General features: G+C 43.4%; 2 protein-coding genes, 1 long non-coding RNA gene and 1 pseudogene across 4 annotated transcripts in view; 1 reads left to right on the forward strand and 3 right to left on the reverse strand.

The window, feature by feature from the left end:
- The window catches only part of LOC135564660 (uncharacterized), a 529,018-nt gene that overhangs the window by 312,690 nt on the left and 189,096 nt on the right, over nucleotides 1-27,232 (reverse strand). The window lies entirely within an intron of this gene.
- LOC115109943 (dynein axonemal assembly factor 8-like) lies at nucleotides 99-11,177 on the reverse strand (annotated as a pseudogene).
- On the reverse strand, nucleotides 12,008-17,197 carry LOC115110343 (insulin-like growth factor-binding protein complex acid labile subunit). Of its 2 annotated transcripts, none has more exons than XM_029635922.2 (2): nucleotides 17,108-17,197; nucleotides 12,008-14,225 (listed from the first exon to the last, which is right to left on the reverse strand). In XM_029635922.2, exons 1-2 carry the CDS (start codon nucleotides 17,148-17,150, stop codon nucleotides 12,418-12,420), a joined length of 1,851 nt encoding a protein of 616 aa, XP_029491782.1. In that variant the 5' UTR covers nucleotides 17,151-17,197; the 3' UTR covers nucleotides 12,008-12,417. The 2 variants fall into 2 exon arrangements, with proteins under 2 accessions (XP_029491782.1, XP_029491783.1); XM_029635923.2 differs by lacking the exon at nucleotides 17,108-17,197 and adding an exon at nucleotides 14,577-14,666.
- The window catches only part of LOC115110345 (submandibular gland secretory Glx-rich protein CA-like), a 59,139-nt gene continuing 47,148 nt past the window's right edge, over nucleotides 15,242-27,232 (forward strand). The window contains exon 1 of the mRNA XM_065010121.1: nucleotides 15,242-15,480. The gene's annotated coding sequence lies outside the window, so the exon portion shown is untranslated. The remainder of the gene's footprint in view (nucleotides 15,481-27,232) is intronic.

Consider the following 27,232-nt stretch of genomic DNA (forward strand, 5'->3'; position numbering starts at 1 on the left):
TGTTTCATGGATTTAAAACCAAGGTAGTAATAAAGGTATGTACTTCTAGTTTACTAAACTCCAACGATTAATGCCCCATGACAAGTATAATCTTGCAATAACTGAAACATGAACCAGCATTTATTTTCTTCACATGAAAATAGCCTTTTTTTCTTTTGGGGGGTTACATAAGGTTTCTTACTACAACCAATTAAATAAATATTTTCTTTATACAGTATTGGAATGTATCAAATGGATTATAATCAAAGATTGGCTCAGAATTCCAGAAATAGGTTGGCCCTCTTGGTAATGCACTATAGAATTAAGGTTCACTCAGATTACTGTGGTACAATGGCATGATGACTATCAGGAGAAAGGACATCAAATAGATAGCACAGCAGCTGCAATGCCTAGAGCCAAAACAGATGAGATGTTCTCAGAGGTGCTTGTTATCAATGGTGCTTTCTTCATAGACATTCACCACAATCTGTTTTTAATCGAGGTCACTTGATCCTGTTAACTAAACATAAGGGTCAATTTTGCCACTATTTGGTACTACAACACAATGTTTCCGCAGTTAGAACAAGCTTACTTTTTTTCAGTGCTGGGATAAATTAGCATTTTCCCCACTTTGGCAAGGTTAGACCTCTATAAATACACTGCTCAAAAAAATTAAGGGAACACTTAAACAACACAATGTAACACCAAGTCAATCACACTTCTGTGAAATCAAACTGTCCACTTAGGAAGCAACACTGATTGACAATACATTTCACATGCTGTTGTGCAAATGGAATAGACAACAGGTGGAAATTATAGGCAATTAGCAAGACACCCCCAATTGGGGAGTGGTGGGGACCACAGACCACTTCTCAGTTCCTCTGCTTCCTGGCTGATGTTTTGGTCACTTTTGAATGCTGACGGTGCTTTCACTCTAGTGGTAGCATGAGACGGAGTCTACTACAACCCACACAAGTGGCTCAGGTAGTGCAGATCATCCAGGATGGAACATCAATGCGAGCTGTGGCAAGAAGGTTTGCTGTGTCTGTCAGCGTAGTGTCCAGAGCATGGAGGCGCTACCAGGAGACAGGCCAGTACATCAGGAGACGTGGAGGAGGCCGTAGGAGGGCAACAACCCAGTAGCAGGACTGCTACCTCCGCCTTTGTGCAAGGAGGAGCACTGCCAGAGCCCTGCAAAATGACCTCCAGCAGGCCACAAATGTGCATGTGTCTGCTCAAACGGTCAGAAACAGACTCCATGAGGGTGGTATGAGGGCCCGACGTCCACAGGTGGGGGTTGTGCTTACAGCCTAACACCGTGCAGGACGTTTGGCATTTGCCAGAGAACACCAAGATTGGCAAATTCGCCACTGGTGCCCTGTGCTCTTCACAGATGAAAGCAGGTTCACACTGAGCACATGTGACAGACGTGACAGAGTCTGGAGACGCCGTGGAGAACGTTCTGCTTTCTGCGGTGGGTCAGTCATGGTGTGGGGTGGCATTTCTTTGGGGGGCCGCACAGCCCTCCATGTGCTCGCCAGAGGTAGCCTGACTGCCATTAGGTACCGAGATGAGATCCTCAGACCCCTTGTGAGACCATATGCTGGTGCGGTTGGCCCTGGGTTCCTCCTAATGCAAGACAATGCTAGACCTCATGTGGCTGGAGTGTGTCAGCAGTTCCTGCAAGAGGAAGGCATTGATGCTATGGACTGGCCCGCTCGTTCCCCAGGCCTGAATCCAATTGAGCACATCTGGGACATCATGTCTCGCTCCATTCACCAACGCCACGTTGCACCACAGACTGTCCAGGAGTTGGCGGATACTTTAGTCCAGGTCTGGGAGGAGATCCCTCAGGAGACCATCCGCCACCTCATCAGGAGCATGCCCAGGCGTTGTAGGGAGGTCATACAGGCATGTGGAGGCCACACACACACTACTGAGCCTCATTTTGACTTGTTTTAAGGACATTACATCAAAGTTGGATCAGCCTGTAGTGTGGTTTTCCACTTTAATTTTGAGTGTGACTCCAAATCCAGATCTCCATGGGTTGATAAATTTGATTTCCATTGATAATTTTCGTGTGATTTTGTTGTCAGCACATTCAACTATGTAAAGAAAAAAGTATTTAATAAGAATATTTCATTCATTCAGATCTAGGATGTGTTATTTTAGTGTTCCCTTTATTTTTTTGAACAGTGTACTATAGTGCAAAAATAAATAAACCATAGCATATTAATCTATGCATTCCATTATGATGCAAAGAAGAATAAATGCAAAACACTAACCGGTACATGTTTGAGTAGCCTATTTCTTTACCTTTCAAGCATGGAGTCAAAGCAGGTCAGTGTTATCTTTCTGTAGAACAACGATAAGACAAGGGCCCTCAAGCCCTAAAGAGGAGATAGTCAATGCCACAGGCAGAGTGTTACAGTGAGTGACCACTGCATGCTGCTATTGCGCAACTATCAAACTCCTTCGACATAGCAGATACCCACTCCTCACCTTCCCATCCCTCAGAGGGTAGCATCAGTGTCTCAGCTATGTGACATCTCTGGTTCTCGTCCAGGGCACTCATCCTCCCGGCCACCAGGTGCAGCCTGTCCTCAGCAGATGCTCAAGCAGGTCCAGGTGGATGGGGGCTGGGCCCAGTACACTGGAGGGCAGCAGCAGGCAGGTGGTTTGGCAGAGAGCACTGCGGATCGAGGGTCCTGCTGACACCCACACACAAACGGCCACGTTTACAAAGTTCAATTGCTGTTGATACCACATCAACTACACACAACAACAATTGCCCCAGACCAATCATAGGCAACATCCCAATAAAAAGTCAATGATTAAGGGACCCGTTTTGTATCCACATAAAACTAGTAAATAAGCGATTCAACAACTAAAGATTCAGCTAGGCTAAAACATTCAAAACTAGACCTCACCTCCATTCAGTCCAGAAGCCATAAGATGGCTTGTCTGACCATTTGACCAGACAAGCCAAATGGTCTGAGTGTACACTGGGTATCTGTGATACAGAACAGTGAGTGACAACAGACACAAAATGTGTTCCTTATTTAACACAGGGCATATGAGACGGCTATACATCTAGGAATAGTAAATCATGTCTATTGTAGCACTGTGATGTACCTGCTCCTGTCTCATGGTGTTGGTCTCTGTGCAGCATAGGCCCTGAGGGAACAGCCTCTTCACATCCTGAACAGCTCTCTGATAGCTCCTCGATCCTACAACATAATATTATATAATTCATCATGAGCTACTAACATTACATCTGAAACATTAAAGCCTTATTCCAAAGCCAGTCTCAGTCACTCTGTAACTGATTGATCTATGTTGTCTGGCAGGGCCTGGAAGGTGGCCCAGTATCGTGCGGGGTCGAGGGGCACTGACTGACCATAGATGCCGCTGTGTAGATGGTCTGAGCTGTAACAGTAATTCCTCCCTCCAGAGGAATTGGTCCTGAGCGCGGGCCTGGGCAGGGTCCTCAGGTCCCAGCACGTCCAGTAGCCTCTTCACAGCATTCTCCCTCTGCAGGCACAAAGCCAGGGAAGGCCCAGAGCTCAAGTACTGGACATGCGCTTCTACAGCAGAGGGGTCCTAGAGGAAAACACAAGAGGAAAACTGAGCTGAGCCAATGCATTAAAAACTATATAACAATCTGTCCACTGGCCTGGTTTAGGTAGGTAGGAATAAGTGAGTTGCCTGATTCTCTGCAGCAGATGCCAGTGACACAGCTGTGGTATTGTCCAGAACCAGCACATGCAGGCCCACCACAGTGAAGCCACCCGCTGGACTTTGCTGAGGATTTTCCCCAGAGCATGGCTCCACACTCCAGGCTTGAACATGAACAGTTTGACCAGCAGCCGGGGACCTGATGGAAACAGACAAGAGTGGCAAATAAGGTGCTTAAATATTTTTAACTTTTGTACATTTTTGTAACCATTGTTGAAGTAATCGACTTTGCAAGTAACCAATGTTTAATAAAACGTCCTACATTACATCATGTTATTTAAAAGGTCAAAGTTCATCCAAATAAACCCATTTCTAAACTCACCCTGCACCATGCAGTTTAACAATGACTCACGCTGGGAACCTGTAAGGAACATTAAACACAAGTCAGAAGGGAGGTGGGTGAGAGAGTCGTTTGAATGTGCTGATGACCAGGTGACACATACCAGCTAGATTAATGTGAGGTGGGGGTAGGAACTTCAGTAATGGGCGCACACTGTGATCTGAAGATGAGAGAAAATCCACATAGATCCAGCTATCCTTGACATGATTGCCCCAGATATAGGGTAGTAGTGAAATAGTACCTAGCTTGCACTGACTAGTTTTTACCAGGGATCATGTCTCCCAGGAAGAAGAAGAGGGATGCTTGTCTGAAGGCCAGTTCAGGAGTGGGAGACAACAGTATGTTCAGGTTCCCGAGGTAGTCCCATGGCAGGAGCCACCGTAGGGTGGCGAAGGCGTCCACCCTCCTCCGGCCACAGCCGGTCACCTACCTCATAGGGGCTCACCTCCCGCGCCTGCTGCCGAGATAATGTGGGCAGCCACTTCATGGCCAGCAGCTCGAATCCCTCCTCCCCGACATCGCCTGATGGAGAAACAAGGTAGAAAGGAGAGAAATGCAGAGCATTAGGTAGGTGAGGAGTTCAGTGCTACAGCTGAATTGCAGGTACAATATTGGAATTATGAATAATATTATACATTTGAAATATATTTAATTACATGGGCTGTGTTGTGGCAATGGTTAATGTGGGGTAAAGTATCTGTTGTGTCCCCTGTCCAGAGCCTGTGTAGCAGGTCCCTTCCAGCCAGCGTAAGCACCACCACCTGCTCCAGCTCTGGGTTGGATGGACACCTGTGATTGGACAACACCACATTGCAGGGGTTGGGTACGGCCCACATACGCCCACCTGAGAATCAAGCATGAACATAAACTCAATTAGACCAGGAAGCCAGGGAGGGGGTCATCATTGACAGACTGTGTTAACTCTTCCCTTACCAATGCTATGGAGCAGGCTCTCTCTGTAGGGCAACATGTGAAAGCAGCTGCTCGGGTCCAGCTTTCCTTCATCTGACAGTCTGATGTGGATACATCCCAACAACCTCTGTGTCTCCAACTCTTTCACAAGGGCTGACAAAAAGAGGAATCAGTGTCAATAGACTGAACATTGATGTCACAAGCTCAAATACCTCTAAAGTGCCTATAAGCATCAAATGGGAAGACATGTTCTTTATACACTGAGTGGACAAAAGATTAGGAACACCTAAACATGGAATAATCACAAATAGATGGGCATACTTGTAGAGGAGAGGATAGACACTGAGTGGACAAATCATTATGAACACCTGCTCTTTCCATGACATAGACTGACCTGGTGAATCCAGGTGAAAGCTGTGATCCCTTATTGATGTCACTGGTTAAATCCACTTCAATTAGTGAAGATGAAGGGGAGGAGACAGGTTAAAGAATGATTTTTAAATCTTGAGACAATTGAGACATTAATTGTGTATGTGTGCCGTTCAGAGGGTGAATGGGCAAGACAAAAGATTTAAGTTCCTTTGAATGGGGTATGGTAGTAGGTGCCAGGCTTGAGTGTGTCAAGAACTGCAACGCTGCTGGGTTTTTCACGTTTAACAGTTTCCCGTGTGTATCAATGGTCCACCACCCAAAGGACGTCCAGCCAACTGTGGGAACAACTGTGGGAAGCATTGGCGTAAACATCGGCCAGCATCCCTGTGGAACGCTTTCAACACCTTGTAGTCCATGCCCCAACGAACTGAGGCTGTTCTGAGGGCGAAAGGGCGTGCAACTCAATACTAGGAAGGTGTTCCTAATGTTTTGTACACTCAGTGTACTTTTGAGGTGATAGAAGCAGAGATATTAGGTATTATAGGTTAAGTGCTATACCTGCAGGCAGGCTGGCACAGTGACGCAGGCCACTCTCTCTCCTCAGAAGTAAGACCAGGCAGTGGGAAGACAGCTCAACCTTCTTCTCATCCCCAGTAACAGTGGGCGGACTGCAGAACACTGACACCTTGTCAAAGAGAAAGACAAACTTTTAAGGGCATAGTCAACATTGATCTCGCCAGCTCCTCTCAGGCACTTTGCTGTCAATTCAGTGTGGTGTGACTGATCTGGAGACAGTGTGTTGGAGGTGGGATCGTTACCTGCTGTCTGGTGAGTCCCAGTGCCTGGGTTTGTTTGGTGGGGAGCTGCAGCCTCTGGACCCCCCTCAGACTGAACCCTCTGCCCTCACACACAGACAGAACCCGGCTGTAGCAGCATGGCGCCACCGCTGGGGATACTATCAAGAACACGTCCACTATGAGGTGGGAAGGGAAGAGTCAGATCCACAGTAAGACATTTTGAAACTTCCAACTACTGTACTTGGGATCTAGACTAGGGTAAAGCATTAAGCCATAACTCTGACATCTCAAGTGTGTACTTGTTTCTGAGTTACCTTTAACAGTAGCACACAGGGTGGTAGAGAACCTGGTTAAATAATAGGGGCTGCTTCCCTCTCCATCACCAGGGGCAGAGCTGAGAGTGTTGGAAGAAAATCATGTTTTTTGTGAAATACTTTGACTACTGTTAGTGTTGTGTTGTGTGTATATATATATATATATATATATATATATATATATATATATATATATATATAGCCCAAAAAGATTAAAACAAATGTATCAATCCGTATTTACTGAGTAAACCTTCAGTCTCTTGACCTTCCATCTACTCATGATGATTAATGTTGTTTTTTAAATTGCTTGTTTTTTTGTTGTTGTTGCTTTACAACGCTTTGAGATTCTTTATTTACATTTACATTTAAGTCATTTAGCAGACGCTCTTATCCAGAGCGACTTACAAATTTATGTAAGGTATAGCGCTATAAAAGTTAAATCAATTATCATTATTAGTAGTAATATGGACTACAAACACACCTGTCAGTTGGAGCCTGGTCAGGGTTCTGGGAATTATTTCCTGGAACTCTCCCTGCGAACCACGTGATCAGTTCCCTGTGCACACTGCTGGCCAGGCGAGGGGAGTAGAGGAGGGGCAAGTTCTTGCTGCTGTAATGCAGGGCGTTGATGGATGCCGGGGCGGTCTTCCTAGCCAGCAGGGGGTCTGAAGGGCCTGTTACATCCGGCCACACGGTGTGGGCATGAGGCTCTCGGACAGCCAGGGCAAGGACTGGCTGATCGGCCCCATCCTCTCCCTGCCCGTAGGATACTCTGCCTGAATCAGAGACAGACTTACTATAACTTACTGAATCATTCCAGTCTAGGCCACTGAAGATCTGCAAACTAGATAAGAATATAACAGAATAGAAGTTCATTAGTTGATAGACGTTTACCGGCGCTGTTGGTCAGAAGGCCAGAAGGAGTAAAGGAGGCGGAGGCAACAAACATACAACCCTGAGTTGTGGAGAAGCTGGAGGTTGTGGTGAACCACCAGGGGATGCAGGAACAAAGAAGTGTATCCCAGAGCAACAGCTATCTGTAAGGAGAAGAAGAAAAAAACTGTATGGTTGATTTCCTCATCCTATACCAACAGTCATGATCATGGGGTATTAACACTGAGGTTAGATGATACCAAGGAGCTTTGGAACAGCTGAGACATAACATGTTCTTACCTCTGTGTGCGTGCACATGGTCTCAGGCCTCTGACAGCTGAGTTCCTGAGTCTCCACAGTCTGCCAGTAGAAGCCTGGGTTCAGACCGAAGTTCCTCTTCACAGCCTGAGACACAGGACAAAGATACAGCACATTACAGGGAACACATCCACATCAACAAGTCAATCTCAGATTCTAAGCATTCACCTGTACCTACTACCAACCATTTTGTCAGAGTTGACAGAGATAAATCTGTCCAGGCAGGAGGCAGGTATGTGAATGGTTGGGGGATAGGCCTGTTGGTCTAATAGGCTCCTGAGCTGCGGCAGCCAATGGGCGGGCGGCTCTGAGTGGGGTCTGAGAGAGCAACCTGCAGACACGCTGCTGGAACACACTATGACCCTTATTCACACCCATCTATGAAGAAGAAAAGGGAAAATCACTTAACTGCAGAAAAGGTGGTGGAGGAAAAGAGGAAATGTTTGGGTGCATTCACATAGAATTAGGAATTTGAATACTACTACTAATAATAAGTAATTTACAAGGATCTCAATGTTTATTCTTCTCACCCGGGGTTTTCGGACAAGTTGTAGGCCCTCTCCGTGGGACACAGCACAGATGTGTAGAGCCAGTCCATCCTCTGTCCACAGCTGCTGTAGGCCAGCCACCCAAAAAGGTACAGCAGCCCTGTCATCACCGCCCTCAGCCTGGTGCTCCAACCTAACAAGTTAGAGGCCTCAGTAAGACATGGACTCCATCTCAAACAGAGTAAAAATAATCAGATGATCTCAGTTGAATGACGCTGTCAAGGACTAGTCAAATAAATATTCACCAAAGACAAAAACCAAGCAACCCGAGCATTGTATATATGGGATTTGGTTGTGGCTGACTCCACTGTTGGTGCTTTCCAATGATGACTGCTGCTGGCTACCAGGCCTGGACTGGAGAGGCATACAGTCAACAGCTAGCACTCCTTATCCTCCATATCAGCAGGCAGAGTATTAACTGATTGTAGGTGAGAGGCCTCCTGAAAAAAAAAAAAAAAAAGATTATACATGTAGGGGTAGCGCTCAATTTATGACAATGACAAAGAAGACTGAGTGGAGATCTATTGAATTGTGAGCACCGAGTCTCTGTTCCAGATGGACTTACAGTATCATAAAGAACATCAGTCTTCTCAAGCGGCAGTCTCCCTGTCTCCGGCAGACCTTGTTGGTCTAAAGCTTTCCAGCTGTTTCTGGAGCTGTTGCTGGCGCTGTGCTCTCTGTTTCTGTTGCTCTCTGCTCTCGGTCACTGACAGGTCACAAAACAGGTGTTCAGCCACCAGTGGAGGCTGCTGAGGGGAGGACAGCTCATAATAATGGCTGGAACGGAACGAATGGAATGGCATCAAACCATGTGTTTGATGTACAGTATTTGATACTATTCCACTCCAGCCTTTAGCACGAGCCCGTCCTCCCCAATTAAGGTGCCACCAACCTCCTGTGTGAGCCACTGTGACTAAGATTCAAGATACAGTATCTGAGACAAAGTCTCCTAAAATGAATATCGTATCTACCTTTGTTTCTTTGGCTGCCCGGTAGTAACACAATGCTGAATAGCAGGTGTTCTCTCAACTGGCGGCCAGTTTTGGACACGCTTCATTGTGGGAGATGTGGTTTTGTTGTCCACCCCTGGAAGCAGAGATGTTATCTCATTGTTAGCCTCAGGCAGCTTGTCCTTCAAGGCTACTCTTCTGGGGGTTCTGCATGTAGAATCTGCTGGAACTAGATCTTTCCTGTCCGGCTCTCTCCTGTTTCTGTTCGCCTCGCGTAACATTCTGAGTAACAGGCTCTTTCCAGTTACTTCCCTGGGAGAAGAAAAAACAACATGAACTCAGGAAGGAGTTCAACTGAATTCATAGTTCACAGCCACAGAGCCATTATAGTATATTTACAACCCTATGTAATAATGTTTAGAGCTTTACAATGGGTCAGTTATTCAAGGCAATATTTACTATTTTCCATTCAGTAAACCAGACCGTATATTTCTGTCTGTTTTCTCATCAGATTGGTTTTTGTCGTGTAGGTTGAGGTTGGTCCGTTTCATGGATTGTGATGAAGTGCTGTTACATGGTCTGGTTGTGTTCGCGGGAGGCTCAGGGTTACGTAAATCAATATAAATGGTGGGGCGCTTCCTGGCGGCTTGGCTTTAACTCAAATGCCATCCCTTTGAAAGACTTTCTCCATCCACCATTTTGTCTGGACAGTAAACAAAACGTTCATGTTAATTAATTACATTTTTCATAATCATGTGAAACCAACACAACTTGATGATATATTTTACCTGAAATTGGTAGGATGTTGGACAGGTGCTTTCTGAGGCACACCAGAGGTTTTATCTGGCGCAGTTTCTCTTTTCTCTTCAGCATCTCCACATGACTGTGTCCTACAGAAAGCAGCCCGCCTCTCCAATATAGTATCCTGTGACCTTACATTGTCTCCATCTGTGACCAAATTGAGAATGAATTGATGACATCATTATGATAATAGCATTGAGTGTGAATGACAAGCTAGGTGCACACTGGTTACTCTACATCTACTAGTTGTTCAGCAGTAGCTATATCAGTGATACCTTAGAGTTACCCTATTGTCTACCTGGTTGTACTTCCATAGGTTCGTCAGACACACTGCCTCCTAAAAAGAGTCCATCTGTTTGAAGAGTCAGAAGAATCTGGTCCAGATCCCAGTGCGCCAGTGGCTGGTAAAAACACAAAGGTACTGATTTGTAGGACATAAAACTTCACCAGTATCTATCTAACTGCAGAATAAAAATGTCCAGAGGTCAACAAATACATGAGTTATTATGTAGTACCTTCTCAATTTATAACAGGAAACTTAAACTCACCTCAAAAGACAAAACAGTTTGACTATCTTGTAGTGGCTTTTTCATAGAGCCATTTGGATCTGTTCTCTGTGTCTTTCTCAAAGCATTGAGTGACAATGTGTTTTCTTCACAAGCTGTGTTATGTGAAGTGTGTGGCGATGTGGACTCAGTTGTTTTTTGTCTGTTTAGTGTGCCATGGCCGTGGTGCGCTGGGGTGTCCCCTTTCATCTCCACAGGAACATCGCTGCATGGATGGCCTCCTGCCCAAGCTGCATTTCTAATAGAGTCATGGCTGCATATCTCATTCACCTTATTACCTATGGGACTGGGCTCCTGGTGGGTGCCCTGCTGGGCTAATTCAGTGGCTTGATAAACTCCATGGGGTTCAGTTGTAGGCTCTCTATGTGGGCAAACGGTCTCCTCTGTCCAACACAGTTGTGACTGTGCCACAGATATTTGAAGCTCCTGTTTTGGATACACACAGATACACACACAGTAACCTTGCCTGGGTCTCTTCAGCAATTGGTGTAAACTTGCTCAGCTACCTAGCTACTTAAAGTTACCTCTATTTCAGAGTCCTCCAATGACAAGACACCCTAAGCCCTCTGTGTGTTTAGGAAGAAGGGCTACTGGTCGCCGAAAGATGGATATGTCTTCTTAATTTTCAAACTGTAAGGTTAGCCAAATTTCAGCTAACGTTTGATACATTTATCTAGATTTACTCTGGCAAACACAATTCAAAAACAAATAAACAACTCTAGTAGAACAGCAAGTAAGTAGCAAAGTTCATACAAATTAAGGTCTTTTCATAGGGCTAGCTAGCTAACGTTGTCTTACTGCTGCACTTGTTGTTAGTTAACTAAGTGCAGTAATCAAACTCATCTGAATCAATGGACGGGTTTGAAGCTGTCAAAGAGCATTCCAACGCGTTGAAGGATCCGTGTCCATATTGACATAAACTAATGCATCTATAATCATCAAGATATACCACTCTTATGTGAAAGCAGTAGCAGTCAGCTACACTAAGTTAGCTAAAGTTAAATAGCTGCTAACAACATCTAGCAAACTGTTGGTTACCATAACAACTGAACCAAGAGAGTGAGGAGCGCATATAAATTATGGAGGAGCACGTGTTGCAGTGCAGAAGGGATGGGACCTGGGGAAAGATGGTCAACATGAACATGTCAACATCTGTGATCGACTGCGAGTTAAGTAATGTATGAACCGTTCAAGTTCTGCGGTCTATGAATCCTGCAGTCAGAGCTGTGTTGGAAATGGGCTGCTGTAAAATTGCTCCTGCCCGCTTTTTCAAAATGAAAACGTTACAGTGTCGTTTAATGTAGGCCCTGAAAGTTTACTTCTCCCTCTGCTTAGAGTTCTGGCCCATTGTGGTACAGGAGGAAGTGTTTGCCTTGTGTACACATATGGCCCACCTCAATAGCTGGGCCTCTGCACCTTTAATTTGTAAAGGCGGTTATTGTTTACCTAGGGCCTATATCTATATTTGGTTGTGTGACCAATTCCTTGTTGAGCAAATCTGTCTCTTAAATATTTATTCAGAGGACAAAAACAAACATGACTTGTGTTTATTCAACGAATGCGTTTAATAGTCACCCATTCAAAGGTGGACTGCTTTGAAACATGTCCTAAAAGAGTACTGTACTGTACACTGTGTATTCTAGTAGGCTTACTTGCATTTTTTTTTGTGTGCACTGATTTAATGAACGTTTCATGAAATATGAAACTAACTAAAAGTGTATGATGCAAAAGCTACATACTTGAAACATGTAGGGCATAATTACCTCCGTAGCAAAAATAATTTGTTACATTACATATTTTGAGAAATTATTAATATAGCCTAAATCATTGAATGTACAGGGAAAATTGTAGGCTAATAACAATTATTTAGATATGATTGTCTTCCAAATGTCTGGCGTCTTTGACCCCTTCAGCAGTTCTTGAAATGTTCGTTGCTGATATCCCTCAGGTCATGGCCAACCAAGCCTGGAGGGCTGTTGCATGTTATATTGTTGTAGATGGTGACAACAGTGTGGGGTTCCTCTCCCTCAGCTAGGGTTTCCACTTGCCGGGGCACCGTCTGCGGTCTCCTCAAGCTGTAGTCTCTAAGGGGAAGGACACTGCAGTCACACTTCCAACGGTTCCCTGTCAGCCACAGTTGGTGTAGGGTGTCTGGGATATCTGGTGGAATGCTGCTAAGAACGTTATCTTTCAGGTTTAGATAGCGTAGCCTGGGCAGCAGCTGCATGGTACCATTGTGCAGGATCTCCAGCCTGTTGGCTGAGAGGTCCAGCCACGAGAGATGCTTCAAGGGCATGAGGGCCTCAGAGGGAAGTTGACGGAACAGGTTGCTGGACAGCAGCAGATAGTCCAGGTTCTTCAGGCCGTAGAAGGTGTGGGAGGTTAAGACCTCGAGCTTGTTGAATCTCAGGTCTAGTTGTTGTAGGCCTAAGAGTTCCACGAAGCTCTGGCGCTCCACCACAGAGATGTTGTTGTTTTGAAGGAAGAGCCGTCGCAGACCCGATAGTCCAATGAAAGCTTGGGTCGTGACCCTGGTCAGACAGCCCTTATCCAGGTGAAGACTGTGGAGCTTGGCGAGACCTTTGAACACTTGGTCTGGAAGACTGCGGAAACAGCTGCCAGACAGGTTAATGACAGCCAGGTGAGAGAGGCCCATGAAGGTGCCCATCCGGGCCTCCTGCACCTGGTTGTGCTCCAGCTCTAGAACCTCCAGGTGCCCAAGCCCCTCAAAGATCCTGTCCCCCAAGGCCTGGATCCGGTTGTAGCTCAGACACAGTTCTTCAAGATACTGCAAGTCACGGAATGTTCTGGGCCTTAGTCCACTGATGGAATTGTTGGAGAGCCGCAGCACATGGAGGCTGTGAAGACCAAGGAAAGTCTCATCGTGGAGCGCTGAAAGTTTATTGTTTGTGAGATCCAGCCAACTGAGGGACTTCATACCCACAAAGGCTCTGGGTACCACCGTCACTATCTGATTCTGGGCCAGGTAAAGCTTTTGCAGTTTGGGGAGCTTCATAAACACATTAGCCTTAATGACCTTCAGGTAATTTCCAGTGAGGTCCAACTCCTTCAGCTCGGTAAGACCTTGGAAGAGCTGTGGCTGTAAGTAAGCCAGCCTATTTCCAGCCAGCACCAGCTCCCTCAGGCCATGCAGGTCATGGAACCCAGTCTCAGGCAACACTGCTATTGAATTCCACCCCAAGTTGAGAAGCCACATATGTGAGAGGCCAGCAAACAACTTCTCCTCAATGCGGGACAGTTGGTTGTTATGGAGACTAAGCGAGGCGAGGTTAGGCGTGTTCTGGAAGATAGTGCCTGGCAACGAACGGATGCGGTTGCGCTCCAGGTGGATGTGAGCTAGCGACTTAAGCCCTCTGAACACCTGGGAGTCAAGGGACACCAGCTGACCGCTCTGTAGATTCAGAAAATCCAAGTTGCTGAGATCCTTGAAGGCGGTGGCAGGCAGAGTGGTGAACAGGTTTCCATCCAGCCAGAGGGAGCGAGTGGAGACAGGCACGTCAGAGGGGGCCTGGGTGTAGTTGCGTGCGCTGCAGTAGACATTGAGCTCTAGACTGTAGTCGTCATGTAGACAGGTGCAGCCCTTGGAACAAGGAATGGACTCCTCAGTAGGTTTCTCTCCCCCTGTGTCAGGGTCTGGCAACACGAGTGATGTCCCCAGTACCGACAACACCAGTAGCACAATGGTGTGCATAACAGCTGGGGGTAAGAGAACAGAGGAAGTAAGCTCAATGTTGGTTCTCCTTATCTAAAACTATTAATATGCTTATTATCTTTGTAATAAACATGTATTTTCTCACATATTAAGTCCTCCCTGAAAGCCAATCAATTAACCTCTGTACTCAGATTATTCAGATTTGACATGAACCAATTTAAGATCAATATTATAGACAATGCCTAGGCCTATTTTCAATACTACAAATACAAAAAAATATTTACTGCAAACATTCATGACTAAAATATGCAAATCTACTATAAAGTGTACATTAATTTATATTATGTGCAATTTTAAAAGATGAACGTTCAATGATTCAGAATAGTTTCCCCTACCTTATATTTCAACAATTCTGACTGAGGTAGACCGACAGACAGCCACCCACTAAACGAAGGACGTGTGTATTTGTGTTTGGAAAGGGAAACCCTACCTAGTCTTTCTAGAAAAAGTCAGACCCACTGAACTCTCAGAATTAACCTGTTCATACCCTATGACCAGCATCATCATCAGTCTTTCAATGAGACTATGGTCTTATCTCTCTCAAATATACTTTTCTTTTTATACCTATGCCAACCTATCAGTATCTTTATAAGTACATTTTGAGTGAACATTCTTTTAGTGAACTATTTGATGTTCAAGAATTTAATAAACAAAATGCATTTTTTCCCATGACCTCAGATTTGTCATAGTACATAACATCATTAATACCCCTAAAATTCATATTATAGGAATGTCTACTGTACATATGGTCTGGTGGTCTGACTTTCAAGTAGCCTTTTGCTGTTTACTAAAGCCAGGGTCCTGTCTCTGAGTACATTTACTGTAGATTCTGACTGATACAGACAGCATGGCTGAGAGATAAGACAAACCTGGTGCAATGAACCTGGCATTTTGAAATGTATTACAAAAAGAGATTCAAGTTTGTACTTGCATTGTGTGTAAAAGCTCAGTATTTTTTTTCAGTGCACTTTAGCCAATCATTATCCCAGGTAAAGGGAAATGTAGCTGATTCATATCTCACAGCACACACATTGACCAGCAAACAGACTCTGATGTTAAACGTGGGTTGACTTTCACTTTATTCTCTTTCTCTGTAGCTTGGTTTCGTGAACTTACTGGACTACCCAGAACCGGACTTGTGCCTAAGGACCTCCAAATTCAATCAAATCTAACAGAAAACGTGACCATTGGCTGGACAATCCTGGACTTTGACAGACTGGCGGTTAAGAAAAGACATGGGTATGTTGTGCAATGGCTTCTCTAACACTGGCAGGCGTTAAATTACATTGTTTTGTCACACTGAACATTTTAGTTGCTAAATTATATCCTAAACCTAGACTTAAGTAGGTATATCAGGGTTTTAAGACACAAAGTCATCATTTTGACACAGAACTGTCACCTTAGGCTTAGTTCTCTGTTTAGCTCAACAAGTTTCTCCTTTCACAATGTGATTGTTCCATGATAGTGAACAACATGTGACTTGCCCGAAGGTTGTTAGAAAGAGAAAGCATCCCTAATATTTAAGCAGTGTGTTTAATGTTTATAATTGGTGGTGCTATTCACTTCTTTCACCACTAGAGAACACTGCTGCTCTGTTACCTAGGCAAATGAGACATGTGGAAGGAATCCAAAAGCTCACTTTCTCTGAAAGAAAAGACCCTTCAGCATACAATCCAGTTCTCCCAATCTGTTTGCAGGTGTTTACATGTTTTGAGATATTGTTTTACTTTGAATTAGTCCAACAAGTTAGCCACCTTACCACATACACTCTGTCATGGCAATGTTTCATTCAAGTTTGATTCAGTGCTTCCATTTCTGCTCTAGCAGAGGAGGCCCTTGTTTGCTACAGCGTGGTGTCAAATTAGAATAACATGGAAAAACATTGTTGAGTTTTATGCTGTTAGAATGATTAATGAGCCGTCGCAAAAAGATATAACAGCTTATTTAAGTATCCTATTTTTAAGAAATGAAGGGTCTCAGGAAGGAGTGTAAACCCCTGTACCGGAGGGAAATCTCCCATAGTGCGTCTTTAACAATTCCTGCTCCCCAGACAAACACCTCTAATTGGCTCACTCCTCTGCTCTCAACCAGCACACAGGTTCCCTTCCCAGGTCTGTCAGCACCGGGAAAAACAGGAGGCTTCATAGTAAGTGACAGAGCCCAAGCTGCAGTGGCAGTGAATGTAGAGCAATGTCTCGCGCTCTGCTGGGAGTCAGTGTTTATATACAGGAGGAATAGATAAACTCCTCAGTCACATAACTAGCAGTGGAAAAGTTGAGAACTTCCTCAGCAGTGGTGAACAGACCTGAAGGGCACCGTGTCAGTGTGTGTTGGAGGATCCGTGCTGATAGCTACAATACCGCATCTTCCTTATCTTTTTGTTATTCCTTCTGCTGCTCATGACTGTCTGTCAGAGAATGAATGCCCAGAGGGGCAAGTGCACTCTACTGCCTTCCAAATTCTATCCCAATAGTAGAGAATACTGCCTACCTCTGTTAGGCTAACTGTTGTGTAATCGTGCAGGCTGACACTGTTTTGATTGCTGGTTTTGGAGCAAAGCTATGTTATATTTTACGATAATAGGGAAAATAATATTTTTGCCAGTTGCACAGACTTATTTTTTTATTTTACAGCTGCCTTCTTATACAGATTGTAGGCTAAACTAAATACATTATATGTGAGGGTTTTGTATAGTGCAGGGCTGTTGAAGGTAGCCTAATGGCACAAGTCCCTTAAGATCACGTGACAGCCATATTGTATGAAATATAGCATGTCGTCTTCCTTGGGATTACATATGCGGCTGGCATATTGGATTCTCCAGATGTAGGGAGCAGATAATAGGTATAATTTCATAAAAGAACATTACCATTCCGCTGGGTACTTTTGATGATTATTGTAAGAGATGACATCAAACCCAATCCATTGACAAGTGACAGGGGGCATGGAAGCTTACTACAGCAATTTCCTTTCTCTTTATACAGGCTACGTATGTAGAGGGGCTAAAGTCCAGGAATGTGTCGTAAAAAAGTTGGTTTGCAGTAGATTGTAGCCTACAACTACACAGGTGAAGTGGAACAATGTTATTTCTATTTCACAGTGATAGAACAGTACTGAATAAAAGTTAGGCTAGCGGCTTTGTGTGGGGCCGTGGGAGACATAGGCTAAGAAGAGTTTACCTCAAGGTAATATGAAATAACCATGGAACTGTTTCATTATTTCAGGGATTAATTGTATTATCTTGTTACAAAAAAAAGTATTTGAATCGGCTCAGAACATGAAATAATCCCCTCGAGAGATGAATTATTACTCTCCAAAGACAAGATTCTTCTGCCCTCAAGATAAAACTAATCTTCCCTGAAGATGTAAGATTATTCACTTGAAAATGATGCCCCAACCCGTCTCAAAATGGAGAGAAACTGTCAGAAAGGGCCACGATCCCCATCTGAATCTAAGGTGAAGCATAATGAAGCTGTAGCACAGAAAATACTTTGTAGGAATGAACTAACCTGTGTGATTTTAAACGCTTGAATCAGTAAACATTACTTTGACCCACTGGTCTGCTGTTGAGATGAGTCCATATCACACGCCGTCTGTTGGGTACATCCCACTAGGCCTATAGGCATTAGATGAAACCTGCAGGCCTCAATCTCAAGCAAAAGGACTTATTGGCACCAATGTTCCCTCTAATGTTTTGGGGCACTGAGCAAATTTTAGGTCTTGTGAGCGGAAACTTGAACCTTGTGAGAATTTTATGCAAATTCTGGCGCGCACTTACAGTGAACACTGAGGCTGTACACTTACAGTTTTAGACAGTAGCCAATAGGCTATTGTGGCTATTTGAGCATAATGTAAGCCTACCAACAAAACCAATGGATCAAATCACATAACATTTTTTACATGGAAATAGCTTGTAATTTCTATAATGTAGCCTATATTTGGTGTTCAATGCAGGCCTACATTGTATGAGACTTTTAAGAACGTTTTTACAATATGAAGGGCTTGGCATTGATTCATGATTTTTTACTAGGGTCTGTAACACCATGGGCCAAATAGGTGACTGTAAATGGCATTGTATTGTATGATGCAAGAAACCACTTTACAAAATAACAGTAATTATTATTACCATGTAGCGAATTAGACAATGTAGGCTACCTCTCTGCCTATTGGCTTATTTGCACATTCAAGCCTGCGTCAAATACAACACTGCCCCTTTAATTAAGACGTAAGCTTTTTACCTGACTGGCTTTTCAAAGATTACTTGAAATGTAGCCTACATGTTTTGTGCTCTTGTAGGAAGCAGTAGCTCCCCATGGCTGACCTATACTTATCTATAACTGGTCTAATAACTCGCTAACCATCAAAGAATATCAACAAATGTGCACATGCGCGGCTCTGCGCTCTGATCTGAAAAGGGCATTCAATCGCGCGTGATTGAAAGACCGCTCGTGGCCTACCCCCGCCAATATAATTTTACTCCTTTGCGCTCTGGCTCTCCCTCCAGAAAATCAAAGACTAAATCTTGCAAAGTTAGATTTGTTTTGCTGATATAATGTTTATTCGATCACAGAAAACACGTTGATCTATATAGTCTAAACAAATGGGGCGAAATCAGTGAAGTTCAATCTCTTGCGTCTCTGTGCGACCTGGCATTTCTTCTGCACAGCAGTCCTGTAGGAGGTGCGCGACACCACGCGCAGTTTAAATGGAACATTGATTGGCACCAATTAATTCCATCTAACTGGATGGAGGCAAGTTTTCACAATGAATAAGAACAGAGGCCTTCCTTCCTAATACACAATCAAATTGACTCCCGGTTTTCGGTATGAAAACGTCTGACAGAGACATATCCATTCAAGAGCTCTGAAATGTCCAGCTGTGTGAGCCAAAGCCATTTGAAACATTAGTGACTGAAATCATGCCATTCAGCCTCATACTCGGCTTGGGAGGTAGATCATGGTGTGATGAAAATGATTGTGACTCTATGTATGCTCTCTCCTTCATGGTTTCCCTTTGTTGGTTAGAAAGGAGATCCACACAACCCTATTCAATTAGGAACCCAATTCATTTGGGAAATGAATAGATACATAATTGTGGACAAGCTGTGTTCTATGTTAAATGGACATATGTTATAGCACTGCTGGGTATGGTACATGGGTTTGTGAAATGAATTTGTCAAATGTAGCCCACTTTGAATCCATGTAAGCCTTAGCTAATACATTTCTCACATATCCTTTCATATCCCTGGATGATTTGAACCCTTGTCACATGATGTAACCTGTGCCTCTAAACCATTAGACAATCAACCAAGCGTTGATAGAGGCATGATTCAGAGAGCAACAAAGAACCCAAATCTGAGGTGTGATCTTTTTACATTGACGCTGAATGGTGTGGGGTCTGTCTGATTGTTAGAGAAAATAAATAAATCTGCCTTTTCATATAACGTTTTAAATCCTCTAACGGTTTCCTAGGCATTCATTCACCCTTGACAAAAAACCTTTCCACACAATGCAAACTCAACCAATGCATGATGGGAGACAGCCCTATCTGTACAAAGCATTGAGGGTTGGTATTAAAATTTGTTTTTATAAGTAGGCTAGACTGATTGAAATGTTCATTAGCACATTAGCAGCTGATTTGATCTTTAAGCCTCCTATCTGAATCCCCCCAGACCCACTAGTCAGGGTATGCCCATGATTACTCACACTGTACCTCCACTCTTTAATACCCAGAATGTCTGTTGAGTACAGGAGGCTTCGTTGCTCTCTGCTTGTTGGGTGCATAAAACACAAAATGTTATGCTTAGATACGCAGACCAATTAGACTGTAAAATTGCAAGACCAATTTATGTCCTTTTATTCAGTAGTGTTCTATGCTCATAGGCCATGACGTAAATTGTGGACAAGCTGTGTTCTATGTTAAATGGACATATGTTATAGCACTGCTGGGTATGGTACATGGGTTGGCAAGCAAGGTATGTGTCTCGGGGGTAGTTGGGATATGCAAAAAACACATTTCACACTCGTACAGGTTACCCACCTGTACATGTAGTGAAACAGGCCAAATATAAGCAACCTCTATTTGGCCTTTGATAATAGTCCATTAGAGAGTCATTCGTTTTGTGAGAATCTAGCCTCTAATAGCCCCTAATAACAGTGTTCTTATCTTACCTCTGTCATGGTGCTGCAGGGTTCATGGAAAAACCTTTTGCATTACAGCACATTTTTGTTTCATTGTCCACAATAGCCATCTCCCATTTAATATAATAATACTATATAGTATAATACTACTGTATATAATATACAGAATATCATAATATATGTCGTTTAGCTGGCACTTTTATCCAGTGACTTACAGTCATGTGTGCATACATTTTACATATGGGTGGTCCGGGAATCGAACCCAAAGCGCCATGCTCTACCAACTGAGCTACAGTTGACCTGATACATCCCACTTCTTTACCTGATTAGTGTTAGAGTTGCGTAAATTCGAATCTGGTATCAGGATAAATATGACAATGAGTCACCGATTGTATACTATATATTTTTTATTAACTAAGCAATAAATGGCAAATGCAACGTTCGTACATACGGGCTCACTGTAATACCACGCAGGGCAGAACAGGGAACTGACAGGATGTACGTAAACAGTGTTCTTATACTGTGATAGACATAGTTCCATCCCGTCTGTTGGCCTATCACAGTAGAGGCTGAGCGTGGTTTAGACTTGCTCAGGCTATCGCAGGCGCTCAGGCTGGTCCCTGCCTCTTGGCGCTTCTTGGAGTCCTCCCTCCGTCGATGTATAGATTCTTACTGTTCTGGTATCGCAGCCTAGTTACAACAGTTGCTCAGTTCCTGCTATTGTGTTGTTCAGTATTTTTCCATCTCAGTTAAACCTCGTGATGACCACCCCTCCCTATACCTGATTAACCACAACTTTGTAAGATACAGCAAGTCACACCATGTGCTCAATATTGTTACATACAAACACAAGGACAAAGCATCTGCTGGGCTGTTATATACAGTTTTGCAACATGCAGGTCACACAATGTTACTCAGTTCTTGTCACACACACAAACAGGCAAGTAGATGTAACAAGCAGTTGTTTAATCTCATGATGATGCTCAAGTGCACAAATGCAGATACTTCACACAGCCAACATCAGATAATATTTAATCATATATATATATGGTAATGGCTATAATGTAAAACACAGAATCCCACATTAGTATGCTGTACAGGACAATGGGAGATAATTATTAGGAAAATGTAATATTCTGAAGAATGAATTTGCAAAACTTCATATAGGCAGACATTTTCCCATTTTAGACTCATTTACATACTTTCACACATTATTAAGTAGGCATGCTTGAGGTGCACCCTCATAGATACAACCAGCCACCATTTGGTTGATTGGCATCCACTCTCTGCTTACAACATATGACTTCAGTGTTCTAAACACAAGCCCCTGGTGTTACAGATTGAACTGCAACATGGAGTGTTACATTTCCCTTTCAGTCTCTGTTTTCAGATCCTTTTTTATTACAGTATTTTGCTTCTTGATGAGATTAATTTGTCAATGTAATATTGAGTCCCCAGAAGGTTTTTCATAAGGCCATATGAGTGCACATAGTAGCCTACAGTATGAATTTGCATACTGCCTATATTGAAAAAGGAGGAGGCATTCACATTTCCAAACTACTAACGGCCCCTTAAAGCTCAGAGTTTCTAAGAGACCGATGGAGCAGACAGAGCCCCACGGACACTGTTGCTGTTGGCAGGTCTAATGAAACCCTGGATTGTGTGTGTTACCATAAGTAATGAGCAACGATTCTTCTGTGGGACCCATGACAGCCACTTCCCATTTTGTCAGTCATTAAATCACCAGGTGATAAGCAGACAGTGCTTGGGGATCCATTAAGAGCATGTTGTCTACAGATTTGACTCAGTCTGATAACCCTAGTCAACCCGTCCCCATAACCAGATTCCAGAGCTGTACCACTGTCCCCTGTGAACACTAAGCATCCACATAAAACCTAACAGCTGCATGTGTTTAACAGAACCTTGGAATGAAGTGTTTTATAGGCTGATAACAGCCTGACAGAGCAATAACACTACAGACTATATAGCTTCCCACCTTCTGTAGTTGGTGCAGTGGGCTTTTGGGGCATAAATGCTGTCAGACCCTCCTGTTGGACTCATTTATTGCATGATGTCCTCTGAGCATGGGGGACACAGCACAGCAGTTGTGCCCAGCCCTGGGGACAGTCACAGCTAGGAGAGAGCCCGAGGGATGCTGTCTCTCTCTCTTCCACATCAGCAAAAGGATGCCCACCACATAGAAATCATCCCTCCCCCGAAGATACAAAGAGGACCTGTTTTTTTCCTTGACACTGTTATTTCCGCGGTTGGATTTAATTGAATTGTTTTCTTCTGTCCTTGCGCTGTCATAAAAGTGTGAAGGAAATGGTGTCGTTTTACCATTAGAATGAAGCCTTTGTGGAAGACACAGAACAATCGGAGTCATGTCATGGCATTCAACAAGGAAGAGGCCTATATATGATACATTTTTTATTTGTTCTTTCTTTTGCACTCTTTTGAGTTTAGTTCTTGTCTGTTGCTGCTGCTTGTTGAGCAGCCACCATTGTGTCTAGGAAACCATACACAAAATGAATAATTTGAAAAAATATTTAGGATGAGGTCATCATTTCATGGAGTCTGTGAAGGAAGAAACCATATGGAAAAGTGTTAAGCTTGATTTTCTCCAAGCCAAATGAATTTATTGCTTGTGTCTAAATCAAAGTAGCTCATTTTAAGATGTTGAGCCAATGGGAAGTTGAGCAATTTGAAACCTTTTCTTCCCAGGCATAATGCAAGGCGGGGTAAGTTTTGCCAAGAGACCACTTTTCTTGGACAAGCTATGTTTTTAAACTGTAATGTTTACATGAATTCTGATAATTTCCTGGGATACACAACATCCTGAAACATATGTAGATATCTTTGTTGTAAAGAATACTATAGTTGACTGAGTGATGCTAAATGTAAAAAATGGCTAAACTTACCCCAATCTCCCCTATGTCAATTTTGCTATAATTAACTTCAAAGAACGAGTAATAGGAAATGTAAAACAGTTACAGCCTACACAGGGCTCTGAGACACGAGGAGACAGCAAAACCATGGGGGGAAACTTCTCCCGCTCTGAGTCCTCTCCTTCTGTCAGTGTTGACTTTGAATGCCCCCATAGCCCATTTACCCATTTCTCTTTCTTTTGTTATGCAACACCACCACCAGGTCAACAGTGCCATCCACTGTTAGGAGGTATTTTAGATTAGAATACCATCTAAGTGACTCTCGCTCCAATATCGTGTTAAGGATAACTGGTCTAAACCCTGGCATTCAGTACCACCTCAGTCCTGATGACAGTTAAAGACCCCCCTCCCTTTCCCTCCGGCCGCCCCTGCAGCGGTGTCACCCAGCTATAAATACCCCGTCTCAGCCCCCTTCCAGCCCTGGTGAGGAGAGCTCCAGGAAATGAGAGATGTGCGTTGGCTTTGTCTTGACATCTGGAAGGCACCGGAACTCAGCCGTTCAGATCGTTGTAACCACAGCAAATCAACGCAGCTGATGACCCAATTAGGCCCCTTGAATCGGCCAATTAGCTGTGTGGGAGAGGATGCATCCCTGACATCTCTTCCTGCTCTCAGACCCCAGGAGATGGGCAGTACATGGATTTAATTTGCATCATTGGAAAGTAGAAACGCCTAATTAAATCATTCTTACTTCTGTTTCAATGTTTCAAAGCATATCCTACATAATGCAATTGACCAGGACAAAAAGTAAAGTATATGTTAATATTAATAATAAGCAGTTTGGGCACCACCTAGAATAGAGCATCTTATTTGCATCTCCCTTTCTGATCTGGAAGTACCTTGGAATTATGTCAACACCTATACATCCTAAAGAAATCTGTTAAAGAAGGCACAGACTCTGATCAGACTATTTCAGCGCTTGCTTACGCAGCAGGAAGATAAAAAGTTATGCCTGCCCAGAGGCTCCAAGCCTCATCATGGTCCTTTCAGTGGTGGAACTTTGTTACGCTCTCCACATCTGACTTGACAGACACTGGTTCACTGTTTCCTGTGGTGCTACTTTCTGGTGTAACACACTTGAGATGAGACTAATACATAGAGAGAGTAGCTCTCTTCCCCCTGTTCCACCCTCAGGCTGGTCTTGGTAGGGCTGTGATGTACTGTACTGTGCTCTATCCCCAGTGGAGTATCTGCTTTGCAGGATGGGGCTTCCATACCTAACAGGGCCAGTAGTTTCATTCAATTTTACAGTAGAGGACTATTTCAGTGCAGTGGGCAGCTGTTTGCAGATAATAATCCATTATGCAGATGTTGCTATGGCCACAAGTGATATAAGGTTTACGTCAGTAATGATTAGCCTATACCCTACATTTGTAAGTCAACGCAATACTGATTTAAGATTACAGTTGACTGAGGATTTGCAAAAATATTGATGCTTTACCATTTGCTATCGGTTTATGAACACTCAAGCATGGGCCTTATGACAATGTTTAGCTGAGATTACTGGGGTGTGATCTAGGCCTTTATTACTCATGAGCGGAGAAAAATACTGGTCAGCAGAGAGGACAAAATACTCCTCAGCTCCCCCAGTAGGATTATTTTACTTCTCTTTTTTTTTTTTTTTTGCTGTAGAAAACTGGCTCAAATTATGATCCTCCTATATAGTGTTTCTTTTAGTATCTAAAATGTGTCCTCCTGTCTTCGAATATATGGAACACGTTTTCCCCCCCAAAATTGAAAGGCTATTCTGATGATATTTACGGTACTAGGCTATAGTTTGAATGTTCAATGTGTGACTGTATTTTTTTGTGCACTTTATAGATGCTTGTCTCAGTTTGTACATCGCTTCACACATTTTTCTTATAGGAGTGAGTCTCTGAAAATATGTCCTTTTTTTTTCAAGGAGGGAAATTAATTACCAGTAAAGATAAGAAGGCTTTTACTTTAGACTTTGAAATTACACAGGGTTCAGGGAACAACTTCCTTTCATATATTTTGAGTGTAGGGTGTGCAGGGCAATTTAGAAAAAGTGTTTCATGAAATTGAATTTGGTCACAGGCTGTTTTCAGATACCTATGGTTGAAGTTCCCCTCTCATATTTACCGCTCTTGCTAAGTAATTCCAGGTTTCAGCTCTCTCTGAGTCTGTTATCACTACGAGTGACCTGAACGTCTTGGATTTCCAATCAACCCACACAGGCAAGGGGACTATTCTTATTGAAATCAGTCCTGAGAGAGGACCTGATTCACAAAACGTTGTCTGCACACTATTTTTAGATTGAAATAGAACAGAATCAAATAGGACAGGAATCAATTCCAGTTCAGTCATACATTTATTCAGACGAGTTATCTCCAAGAGTTCTGGAAGGACATTTGCATTATGGGTAGGGTAGGCCTATTTGAAGCATCCCAAGGTGTGTAGAGCAATTTCAGAAATCGCTCATCCTTCTTTATCTACCAAGTGAAGCGTGTCTGATGAGTGTACCCAGACGTATGGCCATTATTAAGCCAGCTGTTTATTAAATTAATGAGTAAATGAGTGTGCGTGCTTAAATGGTTGACATTATTTCCTCTCTTTTCTCAATAAAGAGCCACTCCTAGATGCCATTTGGAATATTCTCTATGGGGAAGATTGCTTACCATTCAGGATACATTAAAAAAAGATGGGGAGACCGTGGGTGAATGTGAATTTCCCTCTATCTGGTGTGACACACGTCGCACAGTAATTTCATACCAGTCCTTGCATTCGCTTGTCTCCTTTCCTTCAGCTTAACCCAGTGTCATATCTTACGTCAGAATCGATCTTGTTCATACATGCCGATAATAGGTTCTGACAGTTGGAGATATATTCCTGGAGGGAGTATCCCTCTGGCTTGCAACCCTGGCTGACTTGAGTTGTAAAATGACGAGGGTGTCTGTGTGACAGGGTTATCTGATTCATGTCACAAACACTTAGTTTACATGTGGCGTTCCTCTATGATTGGCACCCAGCCAAGCGAGGCAGCCAACCAAGTAAACATGTCATGTTCCTATGGTCAGTAAGGGTCGGACTGCTCGAAACCATTTCCAGTTCATTCAGGACTTGAGGAAAGTTCAACAAATAAACACATTTTTATTTTTAACGCTAACAATTATTCACTCACGGTGAAAGATTGACTGACTTACACAGAGAAATGGAAACTCGTTTAGCTCACCAGTAAGACCATTTTATCCCCTTTTAGCCCCGTGTACTGAAGTTCATTTGATATGCATTTGCACCGAGCTGTCAAATCACTTAACACGCTTGTCCTGTCAGTGAGAAGGGGACCTCTGAGGTGTCACAGAGAGACACACTCACTAATGTGTTAGAGACATGACACTAGGGAGTCATGTCTGAATAGGTCAAATCACAGACAAGGAATACTTCAGAAATTGGCCTAATACAAATGAGGATGTTAGAGGAAAGCCAGGGTCATTCCTTGTCCCAGACCCTCATTATGATGACGGACCTGCTAGAGAGAAAAAATATACAATTGGAGTATGACATTTTGAGTCTCAATTCTTCAGTAATGAAACACTGCTTAGACCGACGTTACTTATGTCTACTAGTCTATACACAATCAGCCCTGCCCTCCAAAGGGGTGTGCTCTTTTCCACCCAAGTTTTTGGGCTGAATCAGAGTTAAATCTTGCTACAGATTTTTCTGCATTCTTCGCTCCCTCACTAGTTAGCCTAATATTTGTTTTCATCATGTTCAGTGCTGACGTCAGTTCTATTTAGAGCTGGTCTTTTGTCTCGCTAACAGTCTGTTTTGAAAATGCTAAGTCATTTCCAAAGAGACAGATGGATGACCATGGGAAAGGGAAAGTTGCCATTGATGTTGCTGATAACAAAGTTCAAGTGAAATGCAACCAGCTGAACCTTTCTA

Source organism: Oncorhynchus nerka, linkage group LG26 (assembly GCF_034236695.1).
Source record: "Oncorhynchus nerka isolate Pitt River linkage group LG26, Oner_Uvic_2.0, whole genome shotgun sequence".
Classification (NCBI taxonomy): Eukaryota; Metazoa; Chordata; class Actinopteri; order Salmoniformes; family Salmonidae; genus Oncorhynchus; species Oncorhynchus nerka.